The following is a 12,955-nucleotide window of genomic DNA, read 5'->3' as shown; positions in this document are numbered from 1 at the left end:
ACACTCCCCCCCCACAGCCCCCTGGTACCCCCATGCTCCCCTCACAGCCCTGGGCAGAGCAGCACCCCTTCAGCCTGAGAACCCCAGTAGCCCTGTCCTGGGACAGCCCCATTGGCCCTACAGGCTTATGGGGGAGGCTGCAGGCCCTGTGACTTGTGGCCCATGGGCTCATTTCAGGGAAGGGTGGCCCCTACGGGAAGTGCTCCCATCAGAAAAAGGGCAGGTCCCCAGGCAGGCCAGTGGCATGGTGCTTAAAGATGCTGAGCTCTCACATGGCTGACTACGGCTGAGGCTCGGACCTGGCAGGCTGCTTTCTCACTTTCTCTCTGTCTTTCTCTGGTCAAATTAAAACAAATAATAATAATAAAGTTAAATGGAAATAATTCCTTTTAAAAAAAAGATCAGGTCTCATTTCCTGATGTGGAATGCAGGCTGCTTGGGGTCCCCTAGTCCTGTTGCCTGTGGGGACACGCAGGGCAACTCAGCTTTGTTTAAGGGCCCGAGTGCAGGGTTGTCCCTGGGGAGGACGTTTGGAGAGAGGAAAGCAAGGCTGAGGGCTCCCATGTCAGGGCTCAGGGCTCCGGGCTCCGTGCAGTGCGGACCGCTCCTCAGTTAGTCTGTGAAGGGAGGACCCTGCCTTTTCCATACGCTGACCCCCTGGAGCCGTTTCCCTCCCTCAAAGCCTCCCATGGACGATGCCGCCTCCTGTGAGCAGCCCGTGTCCGAGTGTCTGATTTCTCCGTGTGATAAGCGGGGACCTTTGTCAGCTCCACGGAACCGCGAGGCTGGTGGGGCATTGGGGCACGTTCCACTGATCTCGTACCAGCAGCCCTGAGCCGTGCTCGGCCGACGTCTGCAGAGCACCCGCTGGGCCGGGTGAGCACGGCCTCCTCTCCATCTGCCCAGTCCCTGTCCCACAGGCAATGGCTGGGCTTCAGACCAGGGCCAGATAGGTGGACCCCTGCAGGCCAGGAAGCGTCCCATCCCCCACTCCAGGTGTGCGTGACTGTCTCGTGGTCTCCCTTCCGTCCAGCACTCACTGACCCTCAGCCCCAGGGGGCCCCTGCTCCTGTGCCCGCAGTGTGTGACAGACGCCCCAACCAGGGGCCCAGTGGCCATATCTGCTAGGGACCTGCCAGGCAGAGCTTGCAGGAGCAGCTTGGACACCGTGGTGCAGCCCTCCTGGCAGGGAACGGCTAGGAGAGTACAGGGGGACCTCCGTCTCCCTGCTTGTCAGCTGCTGGTCCTAAGTGAAAACCAGGTAACAGGAGTCGGATGCAGAAGTCAGTCCCCCGAGTCCTCCCATGTTAGGGGTCCCCAGGTTAGGGCAGAGCCGGCAGCATGACTTCCTTAGAAAACACGGCCTTGCCTAGCCCTCTTCTTGAAGCTTACAGGACCCTGTGTCCTGTGGTCAGGCACCGCCTGGCTACTCCTGGCCCCTGCCCCTCCCAGCCTTCTCCCCCATCACCACCAGCTGCTCAGGTGTCCTGGCTCAGGGGCCACTGGTGTGGGACTCTCCTGCCCTGCCCCACACGGAGCCTTCAACCTGCTCCTGTGCAGAGGGACTGGCCGTGCCAGGGTCTCTCTGAGCACTCCCTTCCCAGCATGGAGCAAGGTCCAGACTGCCCTGTGGAACGCTGTGGCCCAGTCACTGCCCCACTTTCACCACGGGGCCCCCAGGTGTTCCCAAGGTCACCTGTCACGGTACTGTGCCCGACCACCTCACAGTCACTCTGCAGCCTTGGTCTTCTCGTGCTGGCTGTTCCACGGAGTACGGGGGTGGCGTCACTGAGAGTTACCACCTCGGCCTGGCTCCTGGCACACTGGGCTTGGCCTGCGAAGCCGTGAGGCAGGCACTGTCCAGCAGTCGGCACACGCGGGGCTGCAGTCCACCTCGCCCCGAATCAGCAGATACCACTGAGGGCACCTCCCTCTGCACGTGCAAGCCTCTCTTCCTCCACCCACCCACACCAGCAAGAGGCCCGCTGTGTATCCCGAAAAGTCGGGGTCCTGGGTCAGCTCCCACTTCTAGCCCCCGCACTACGCAGCCCACTGCTGGGCTGCTGGAGTCCAGGCAGCTTGCCCCCTGCCCGCTCTGGTCCCTGGGCTCCCTGTGGACACCTCCTCTCGGTCTTGCACACTCTGTCCCCTCTGCAGGGGGCTCCAGCCCCTGGGCCCGCTTGCTCCGCCAGTGTCTGGGGCTACTTCACGTCGCCCCCGACTGGGGACTTGGCACAGAAGTTGCTCCTCCACTGTCCTAGGAGCCAGAGGGCCACACACCCTCCCCCGACGATAGGGTCTCAGCCTCTGCCTTGGTTCCCAGGTGGCCACCTGCACGGTCCCCTGCCGTGGCCTGCCCATGCTGCTGTACGAGAACACCACCGGGGGGTGGCTTGTAAGCAGTGGACACTCGTTTCTCGAATTCCGGAGCCTGGAAGATCAGGTCAAGGCATGCTGCTGCAGGTTTGCTGTCCGGCAGGGGCTGCTCTCTGCTTGCAAGATGGTACCTGGTCGTGGTCCGACTGGCCGAGGCAGAAGAGAGAGGCCCGAGGGTGGCCTCTCTGGCCTGACCAGTTCCCAAGGCCCCCCTGTCAACACCACACCATGAGAGCCATTCCGGCTGGAACGTCGGAGGGGCTGTTCAAAGCGAAGCGCCTTCTCTGCCCCATTAGCCCCGAGCTGGCTTTCAGGACACTTGCCACGGGGTTAGGGCTCCACTGCAGATAACCCAGGGTGGTCCTTCTCCAATAAGGTGATGCTCGCAGGCTCTGAGGGTTAGGCTGGGGCACGTCTGTCCCGGGGCCACTCAGCCAGGAAGTCTGCCTGACTTGGAAAACTGCCGGCTCTGCCGTGACCCCCTGGCTGCCGCTTGGGACCAGAGAGAAGCTGACAGTGGCTGCTGTGGCTGTGGAGGGCCACCATGTGTGTTGGCACTGTCACCATGTGACAGACCAGCCACTAATGGGTTTTAGAAGCTTCAGTAGGGGTCTCTCATAACCTGTGTGGCAAAGTTTTTACGATGGTGTTGGTCTTGGAGTGTCAATGCAGGAGGCACCCACGGTGGTCAGTCCACGTGTCTGTGGCCACAGACCTTAGAATGCAGTAGAGTGAGGAGTGAGCCCTGGCCCTCTGTTTACATGTTTCAGTCCTGGCCATGGGGGCTGTCCTGGGGCGTCTTAGAGCGTGGTGTTGACCGCTGAGTGTGGGGGCCGTCCTGGGGCGTCTTAGAGCGTGGTGTTGACCGCTGAGTGTGGGGGCCGTCCTGGGGCGTCTTAGAGGTGTGGGGGACTGTCCTGGGGCATCTTAGGACGTGGTGTTGACCGCACAGTGGAGTACTCAGCTCTTGCTGTGGGAGCCCAGGTGGCCACTCTGAGGATCTCAGGCCACACACGGGCTGAGGGGCTCCCTGGCCCCTGCATCCTGGGAGTCCCAGGCCTGGTCAGGCCCAGCGAGGGCAGCACTGGCATCACCTGACCGTTCCGGGGCTCCTCGAAGTGCTGCACAGCTGGGAAGGGCCCCCTTTGCCCACACCTGAGAATGTCCTCATGGCCCTCTTCGGTTTGTAGGGCGGTCACTGCAGAGTGGCGGTGCCATTGCGCAGTGCACTGAGCAGGCTGGAGGCTTCATGGATAGGCAGGCCCTGCTGACCCAGAGTGGCCTCTACCTGTCTGGGCGTCTTCCTCCTGGGGGCAGAGGGAGGGGGTCCTGGGGGGTGGAGCTGGAGGGGCCCTGCCAGCCCTGCCTGCCTCAGTTTCCCTTTCTGGCAGATTTGTTGGCAGGCCCCTCATCCTGCCCAGCTAGGGGCCACGTCCAGGCTCTGTGCAGGACAGCAGCAGGGACACGGGCCAGGGGACAAGTCTGCATTTCACGATGGCTGGAGCTCGTGGCTGCGCCCATACCTGGGGCACGCTGATGCAGAAAGTGCCCTTTGTGTGGCTCTGGGAGGCTCTCGGTGCTGGCGACAGGAGTCTGAGCCTGGGCGAGGGGCTGCTCACGTCTGGAGCCCCGCAGACGAGTGGAGGGGTGACTGTGGAGGCGAGGGCTAGGAGCTGCACCCAAGTGCCATGTCGTCCCAGATGGACACTGCAGTGGCGAGCTGGGGGCAGGCCGAGTGGCCTCGGTCCCTCTGTTTACACGGCTGAGCCCTCTTGGGCGCCCTAGCAAACACCACCCTGTCTGGACCCTTGGGGGCTCCCTCTCAGGGGAGCCCCCTCGGTGTGGTCGGCACTGTGTGTTCTTGTGCAGGTGTGGGAAGTGGACCCACCAGCGAGGGTCCTGGGGCTCCACAGGGCTGAAGGCCAGTCTGGCCAGGGCCCAGGTGGAGGGCACAACCCCTGGGCAGGGCTCGGGTGCAAGGATTTGGGGATTCCACCCCAAGTAAGCTCTGGAGAGGGTGGGGCATCTGCAGGGGAGCCACCCACGGGTGGGGACAGGAGCCCTCGCTGGTCTGCGGAGCCTCCCACACACATGCCCTCGCAGCCCCGTGCTCTCAGGGCTCCACTGGGGGCTGGCACCCCGTCCTTTGCAGAAGAGGGTAAGGACAGCAATGCCGCATTCCGAGTGTCTTGGGGATCGCTTCCAGGAGCCTCCTGAGGGCGATCGCCAGGGGCTCAGAGGAGGAGCAGCCCGCGCCCGAGCCCTGCAGGGTCCCACCGCTTTCAACCTGGGAATTCAGGGCCCTCGGGTACCGGGAAGCAGGCAGAACTTTCGCACACCTGAGCTGGAAGGTCTGGCGTCAAGACCTGGGTGTGCCCTCGCTCACTTGGTGGGAGGAAAGCGCGTGTGTCCACTTTCAAGAGTAAGAAGCACCTGCGGGGTTTGGGAGGTGCTGTGGGTGGGGCCGGGGTGGAGGTCCCTGGATCGGGGCCCTGCTCTCCTGGCCCTACACCTCCTCATGCAGTGACCCTCAGCCATCCCTCAGCACCCAGCGCCCAGTGCCCAGTGCAGGGAGAGCAGTCATGTGGGCTCTACTGGGTGTGAGGGACACAGAGGAGGCTCCCATTGGCCTAGGGAAGTCTAGGTGCTGCAGCTGGGGAGCAGGCCAGGGAGCCTGCAGGGCTGGAGTGCGTTCGTGCCTGTGAAGCAGGTGCATCCCCTCCACTTCTGGATCCACCCAGTCCTGCTCCAGGAGGGATGGCTCCACAGCACAGGAGCTGCTGTCTCAGCTGGCCAGGCCCACAGGCCCGCCTACAAACTCCAGCCCCGCCCCAGGCATTGGCCCTGCCCACAGGCCCCAGCCATTGGCAGACCTCCTGGTTGGGGGCTGTGTCACCTTTTCTATAGATCCGCTTTAGGCAGGCTCCTCTAGTCTTAAGGAAGTTAATTCTTGTCTAGTCTTAAGGGACAGTCATTCTGATAAAGGGGGCCCAGGAGATTCTCCGCAGGCTGTTTTGGGCAGGAGTGGCCTTGGGGTGCTGGGCAAAGAGGCCTCAGGGTCTGAAAGAAATCCCTGTCTGGTGTGGAGTGCTGGAGCCAGGTGAGGCAGGAGGGTCAGGGCCCAGCCGCCATGTCTGGGGGTCTGCTGCACATCCCTCCCACGCTGAAGTCTGAAATTCCACCTGGCCTCGTCTTCCCTCTCCAGGCTGCCCTTTGAAAATGCAAATCTGGTAACCCAACCTGTCCCCACACCCAGTGGATAGGCTATCGGCTCCTGTCCCCTGTCCTCCTGACCCCTCAGAAGCACCAGGGTGGGTAGGAGAAACTCAGACCCTGCTGGGATGGCCCACGCTGGCCAGCCGTGTCCTCCTCCTGCTCTTCACTTTGCCCCAGGTCAACGGGTCTGGTGGCGCTGGCGAGCAGCTTCCTCGGAGTGTCCAGAGCTTGCAGGAGAGGAGGGTACAGCACACACCTAGGGGTGCGGGGGGCACACGTGGGAGTGCAGGGGACACTGGAAGTGCAGGGACACACCTGGGGGTGTGGGGATATACTTGGGGGTGCGGGGACATACCTGGGGGTGCGAGGGTTCACGCCTGGGGGTGCAGGGACATATCTAGGAGTGCGGGCGCACACCTGGGGGTGTGGAACTCAGACTTGTGAGTGCAGGAAGTGTACCTGGGGGTGCGGGGACACACCTGGGGGTGTGGAACTCAGACTTGTGAGTGCAGGAAGTGTACCTGGGGGTGCGGGGACACACCTGGGGGTGTGGAACTCAGACTTGTGAGTGCAGGAAGTGTACCTGGGGGTGCGGGGACACACCTGGGGGTGTGGAACTCAGACTTGTGAGTGCAGGAAGTGTACCTGGGGGTGCGGGTGCACACCTGGGAGCTGGCCTTTTGTTGCTGCACAGACCAGGCCACTGGTTTGCCTCCTGGGGCCGCGTCCTGAATGAGTCAGGAGGGGCGGCAGGGGAGGCCGCAGGGCAGGTGGCTCACGCGGGCTGTGAGGGAGGCCGTGCAGCCTGCAGCCTCTCTAGTAACCCCGGCTGACACTTTATTGCCTTTTTGAGTCACACTCACATGTGGACCGACTGCTATTCAAGCAGCAGAAGTGGGTGTGCAGGGCAGGAGTGTGCCCAGCTTCGAGTCCGGCATGGCCCACAGACCCTGGTGCTCTCCACCTGCCACTCTGCCTGCCGCATCTTCCTCCCCCGGCGACATGGCTGACAGCAGGGCCATGTCCAGGCCCAGCGAGAACCTTGTCTGTTTGCTCAGTGGCACACACGGGCCGAGTCCTTCTGTCACTTTGTTTACAAAAGCTCTTACAGCTGGCCCTGTAGCCCAGTGGTCGTGGGGGCCAGCTCCCACATGGCCTTCGACAGTTTGAATCCAGTCCTGGGAACTGGAAATCATGCTGGGATGTGCGTGTGTGTATGAGCGCGTGAGTGCACGCGTGTCCCAAATCCAGACAGGATAGAGAAATGGAGAGAAAGGGACTGTGGTGTGACCATGTCCCATTGAGGGATGCTCTCTCTTGTCTCTTGTCTCTCTCTTTGGTGAGTACACACACTATGGCAATATAAATAAATCATTTTAAAATAAATACTTCTGAAAATATTTTATTAAGGTAATGCATGTTTGGGGCAAAACAGAAAAAGCCCAGGATCAGCCACCTGACGGAGGGTCCAGCATGCATCTCCTCCGCAGCTCCATGGTGCCCTCGTCTACTCTCTCTTGTCTCTTGTCTCTCTCTTTGGTGAGTACACACACTATGGCAATATAAATAAATCATTTTAAAATAAATACTTCTGAAAATATTTTATTAAGGTAATGCATGTTTGGGGCAAAACAGAAAAAGCCCAGGATCAGCCACCTGACGGAGGGTCCAGCATGCATCTCCTCCGCAGCTCCATGGTGCCCTCGTCCCAGACAGGGAGGTTTGCTGTCCCCCACCTTCCCCTCACAGCCTTCCCCCTGGCCCTGCGGGGTGTGCAGGCATGTCACTCGCTTGTCTGAGAACTGACTGAGCTCACGGGAAAGCCCTCGGCCCTGGGCCCAGGAGAAACAACAGCTCTGCAGGTGCGCGTGCTGTTTGCTTGATGGTGGAGCAGGTGGGGGCCACCGGGCTAAGGCCGGGTTCAGAGGTTTGTGCTTCCCCCTGAACCTGGCCCGCTCCTCCTGGCCTTCCCACTCACTGTCTGGCATCTTCCAGTTCCTGTCTTCCCAGACTCTCCTCCCAGCCCCTTCAGGTCTGGGTGCACCTCCCTACAGGGTGGGGCAGCTGTGGGGGCCTGTGTCCTTGACTGCCCACTGTCCTGAGGTGCCTGGACCTCTGGGAGTGCGGCCAGGCCCGTGCTCATGCCTATCTGCATACGCCCTCCTCCCACCGAGGGACGGTGGGGCTGGGTGGACGTTCCCGGCCACAAGCCCTTGCTCAGCACGTTCTAACATGGCTCCGTCGTCTCCTGGTGCCCAGGGCTGCAGACAGGCCGGCCTGGACCTCTCTCTCTGATGCACTGTGCAGGGAGGAGCCTGAACTGAGGGGGAGTCAGAGTGGTGGGAGTTGGGCAGTGTGGCCCAAAGGCCACACCCGGAATGTCCCCATCGGGACCACTCGGGGTGGCAGGTGCAATGAGATGCGCCACCCTGTCCGGTTCACTGGCCCCATGCTCCCGAACCCTCTTGCCAGCCTGGCCCTTACTCTCCACTTCCTGGGCTCCTGCTGCCACGGGGCCAGCACCTCTCAGGGCAGACAGCCTCCCCGGCTGCGCCCTGCCCACACTTGATCCGTCCCCTTGGCCCGGGCCCCACACAGACATCCTGGTGTCACCCCGCCCACCTGCAGGCGGCCGGGTGCTCTGAGAGGAGGAGAGGCCATAGCACAGCTGGTCTGGACCCCCTGAGTGCCCCAGGTATCCCCAGGCCCAGGCAAGAGGCTGGATCCTGGTGGGAAGAGGGGAGTAGGCTGGGGGTGGGGCCACTGTTGGCAAGACCTGGGCCCTCACAGCCCTGCCCTGGTTCTGTTTTGCTGCTGGTTAGACTGGTTGGAGGGTTCCCCGGGAGAGGTCTCCGGGAGGGTAGGGGACTATCTGCATCTGGCAGCAGACCGGTGTCTCTGGGGTGGCTGCCTCTGGGCAGTTGGCTCCAGGGCCAAGCAGGGCCTGCTGTGCTGCCTGGCGGTGGCCCGCAGGGTCACCTGTCCTGTCCCCAGGCCAGCAGGGAGTACCTGGGCAGCAAGGTGACCTTTTCCTCTTCCTCCCCCAGCGACATGGCCGACAGCAAGGCCAGGCCCAAGGCCACTGACCGGACGCCGCCCAAGTCCCCCGGGGACCCTGCAAGGGACAAATCAGCCAAGAGGCTGTCCTTGGAGTCGGAAGGTGCCAACGAAGGGGCGGCCGCAGCCCCCGAGCTCAGTGCCCTGGAGGAGGCCTTCCGGCGCTTCGCGGTGCACGGGGACACCAGGGCCACTGGGAAGGAGATGCATGGCAAGAACTGGTCCAAGCTATGCAAGGACTGCCAGGTGGTGGACGGCAAGAACGTGACCGTCACCGACGTGGACATCGTCTTCAGCAAAATCAAGTAGGTGGTCAGCGGGTGCACAGCGCCCGCCTTGAGGTCTCCTGTCCCCACCGTCCTGGTCTCTACGGGGCAGGGCCTGCGGCCTGCTGTGCCACAGACCCGAATGACACCCGTGGTGGGGGCGTGGCGCTGCGCAGTGGCTGGGACGGCCGAGTCCCATGGTCGTTCCAGGTCTGCAGCCGTGCAGGGCCTCGGCCTGAGCAGCTGTGGCCGTGCAGTGGCGACGGCTGCCCGAGTCCCTGCGCACGAGAGCTGGGGGGCACTGCTTCTGCCCAGCCTGGCCCTGCAGGGGCCACGCCATGAGCTGCCCTGGGCACGAGCCCCACCCTGCTCCCACGGCCTCCCTCTGACCCGCCCGGGCACACGCACTGGCAGGAAGGCCGGCCCGGTCAGCCCCGCGGTATTGCTGCCCAGCGGAGTGTGGGGCATGTTCCTTCTCGTGCGTGCACACACCTGTGGCTCTATCATGCGTGTGCACACGGGCACGTGTCCTTCCCTGGACATTGGAAGCCTGCTGAGGCGCCCATGCCCAGGTTCTTTGCTGAGCACCTCCTAGGCAGGACCCGGGCCCTCCCCTCAGGGTGCCCGAGGCCATCACCTCCCAGCCTGGTCGGCATTGCGGGAGAGCGCCTCGCCCGCACCGCATGCTGCCTGTCGGCCTCACCTCAAAGGCTCTTCCGCGCCCGGCCTCTCAACGCCTGGCCACTGGTCTTGGTGCCGTCTGCCCAAGCGTCACCCTGTCCCTTGGCTGGGGTGGGAGACCGGTCTGTGCGTCACCCTCTGCACTGAGGATAAGCTGTGGGGCCTTCCCTCCTCACAGACCCCCAGCCAGTGCCTCAGCCACGGCCCGAGTCCCTGCGCACGAGAGCTGGGGGGCACTGCTTCTGCCCAGCCTGGCCCTGCAGGGGCCACGCCATGAGCTGCCCTGGGCACGAGCCCCACCCTGCTCCCACGGCCTCCCTCTGACCCGCCCGGGCACACGCACTGGCAGGAAGGCCGGCCCGGTCAGCCCCGCGGTATTGCTGCCCAGCGGAGTGTGGGGCATGTTCCTTCTCGTGCGTGCACACACCTGTGGCTCTATCATGCGTGTGCACACGGGCACGTGTCCTTCCCTGGACATTGGAAGCCTGCTGAGGCGCCCATGCCCAGGTTCTTTGCTGAGCACCTCCTAGGCAGGACCCGGGCCCTCCCCTCAGGGTGCCCGAGGCCATCACCTCCCAGCCTGGTCGGCATTGCGGGAGAGCGCCTCGCCCGCACCGCATGCTGCCTGTCGGCCTCACCTCAAAGGCTCTTCCGCGCCCGGCCTCTCAACGCCTGGCCACTGGTCTTGGTGCCGTCTGCCCAAGCGTCACCCTGTCCCTTGGCTGGGGTGGGAGACCGGTCTGTGCGTCACCCTCTGCACTGAGGATAAGCTGTGGGGCCTTCCCTCCTCACAGACCCCCAGCCAGTGCCTCAGCCACGGTTGGGGCCCCCCACCCTGGGACTCCTCTTCACCTTCCTCCTCGGCAGCCTCGGCCCGCACCGCCCACCAGGGTAGTGCCTGTGTCACCAGGGAGTGTCATGGGGGCCCGTCAGGGGACAGGCTGGCTGCACCTTGATTCTTTCTGCTGCGTATCCAAACTGGGGGCTGCAGGGCCTTTGGGGACCAGGGAGCCGGGCCCCCAATAGTGTCCGTACCCAGCATGACGCACGCCCACCAGCCCCTGCTGCAGCTGCTGTCTGGGCTGATCTGGGCCTCGGAGTCCACGTCCCAGCCCCCTTCAGGGTGGTGACAGAGGGTCCCATGTGGACTGTGGGGACAGGCACTGCCGTGAGCCCTGGTTCGCTGGTGCTCGCTGTGTCCTCTGCTGAGTCCTGGGGACAGACAGCGTCTCTGCCTTGCTGGGAAAGCTCCCGTGACGCCAGTGGACAGGCCAGGGCAGCTCCAGTCAGGCCATGGTGAGTGAGGCTGCCCTGGTGAGCCAGCCAGCTGTGGACAGGTGGGACCCAGGTGACCAGGGCCAGCTCTGTCCTTGCCAGGTGCCCAGAGCTCGCTCAGCCAAGTGGGTGTGTCCCAGACACCTGACTGAGGGACTTGAGCAGTGGCAGGTGGGGCCCATGGCCTCATGGCCTCACTGTTGCCAGCACACACAGAGCCAGGCGGGTGGCTGCGCTCCCACCTTGACAGCAGACCCTGACCCCTCCTCTGACCCAGGCTGTGGTGGCAGCTCCTTTAGGCGGTTGTGGACACTTGGGACCTGGTGGTGGTCCCTGCCCTCTGTGGTCCAGGGTAGACAGGCAGACCCACGCAGGGGCACCTGGAGAGCTTTGCCCCTGGAGGAGTTCAGCGGGGCTGGCCAGGGCTGGTCACCCAGCAGGGTGGCCTGCAGTCCACATGTGGGGCCAGGGCATAGTTCCTCCTGCAGGAAGTTGCCTTGAGGCTCAGGGCACGCGCACATGCGCTCACATCACACAGAGCGAGCACTGCTGGCTAAGCAGGGCCGGTATGGCCGTGCTCGCGTCAGGTGGGGACACCCCACAAGCCCTGTGCAGGATCCCCTGGACCCTGACCTGCCCCGGGGAGACTGCTTGGAACCCCGCCTTGCCTCTCTGTGGGATCCCTGCTGGGGAGACCCCATGCTGTGTGGGAACGAGGGGTCTAGGCTCACACCCTGCCCTAGGGAGGGAGGGTGTGGAACCCGACAGGACTGTGGGGTCCTGCAGTCAGGGACCTCCAGGGATGGCCTTCAACTTTGGGAAGGCTGGCTCCAGGCACGGTGCCCGAGGAGGGCGTAGGGGTCGTCCCCATCTGCATGTGGCTGATGGCGACGCCCGTGGCCACCCCGTGCCCAGGCACTGGGGGAGCGGCGAGGAGGTTGCGCTAGGCAGACAGCGTGTCCTGCTCCGACAGGACCTGGTGGAGAAAGTCCAACTCTTTCTGTTTCGGGCGGGTTGCCATGGCGGCGCCAGCTGGGGTATCTGGAGCCTTTGTTTGGGGCCTGTCGCCATGGCAGTGCTTGTTTGTTGTGGTGTTACTATGTGTCAGGTTTTAAACAAGTTTCTTGTAGCTCTGCGTGGTTTGTGGGGGGACTGTTACCCGAAGGCTCCCCTCCTGCCCAGAGCCGAGCAGGGCCGTTTTAAATACTGATTGAGGCTTGGGCCGGCGGGAGGCTGTGGACAGCATGCCGTGTATGCCCCTGTGAGCATGTCTGGGTATATCTGCGTGTCCCTGAGTCTGCATGCATGTCTGCCTGTGTGCACATGCGAGTGTGTGTGTGCATGTGGGAGTGGTCGGGGTGCCTTGGCGTCCCTTGGCCTCAGGCTCTGACCCACTGCCTGCCCCCCAGCCCTCTGCCCAGCCCAGCCAGGTGTCCATACTGGCCATGTCTCCCGAGGAAGGGCTGGTGGCCGGATGGTCTCCAGACCCAGGAGGAAGCATGGTCCGCCCTGCAGGGTGTGGGCAGGGCCCACTCGCAGGGTGTGATGAGAGGTGCCGTTGAGGACGCTGGGTTCAGAAGCCGCCCTCCAGCCTCCCAGGCCTGACCCTGGACAAAGTGCACTGGGGGCAGCCGTGGAGGGACAGGAACCTCAGAGCTCTGAGCCTGGAAAGGCTGCCTGCCTGGCTCAGGTGCTCCAGGCCAACACATTTCCCCACGGAGGGGAGACCTGCAGCTGCAGAGCCCTGGAGGCTGGTTCTGTCTCTGCACGGCCCTCTAGTGGCGGCCTGCAGAAGTGCAGGGCTGAGGAGACCCTGCCCAAGTGGGCACAAACGGGGACATTTCCACCCGCTGTGGTGGTGGCAGGGGTTCAGGAATGGTATCTGGTTTCCTGAGATGAAAAGAGAAGCCCTCGGTACCAGCAGTTGGTGTAATGGCTATGTTGCTGGACTCCCATGTAGTCGACCACGGTTTGAGTCCCGGGCCCAGTGGCTTAAACTTACCCCAGGTGTGTGTGTGTGTGTGTGCCCAAGATCCTGAGAGGAGAATGGAGGAGAAGGGATTGTGGTGTAGCCATTCCCCCGG

General features: G+C 63.3%; 1 protein-coding gene across 2 annotated transcripts in view; it reads left to right on the top strand.

Annotated features, from left to right (window-relative positions):
- The window catches only part of TPPP (tubulin polymerization promoting protein), a 30,103-nt gene that overhangs the window by 8,276 nt on the left and 8,872 nt on the right, over positions 1–12,955 (top strand). Inside the window, exon 2 of one of the 2 annotated variants that reach the window (XM_006140115.3) lies at positions 8,640–8,954. In XM_006140115.3, coding sequence (XP_006140177.1) covers positions 8,644–8,954 — 311 coding nt within the window. In that variant the 5' untranslated portion in view covers positions 8,640–8,643. Of the gene's footprint in view, positions 1–8,632; positions 8,955–12,955 lie in introns of those variants that run through there. The other variant, XM_006140116.3, reaches the window with a different exon arrangement.

The sequence above is a fragment of the Tupaia chinensis genome, unplaced genomic scaffold (genome assembly GCF_000334495.1).
Source record: "Tupaia chinensis unplaced genomic scaffold, TupChi_1.0 Scaffold000020_1, whole genome shotgun sequence".
Lineage (NCBI taxonomy): Eukaryota > Metazoa > Chordata > Mammalia > Scandentia > Tupaiidae > Tupaia > Tupaia belangeri.
This window is presented reverse-complemented; position numbering and strand designations above follow the sequence as displayed.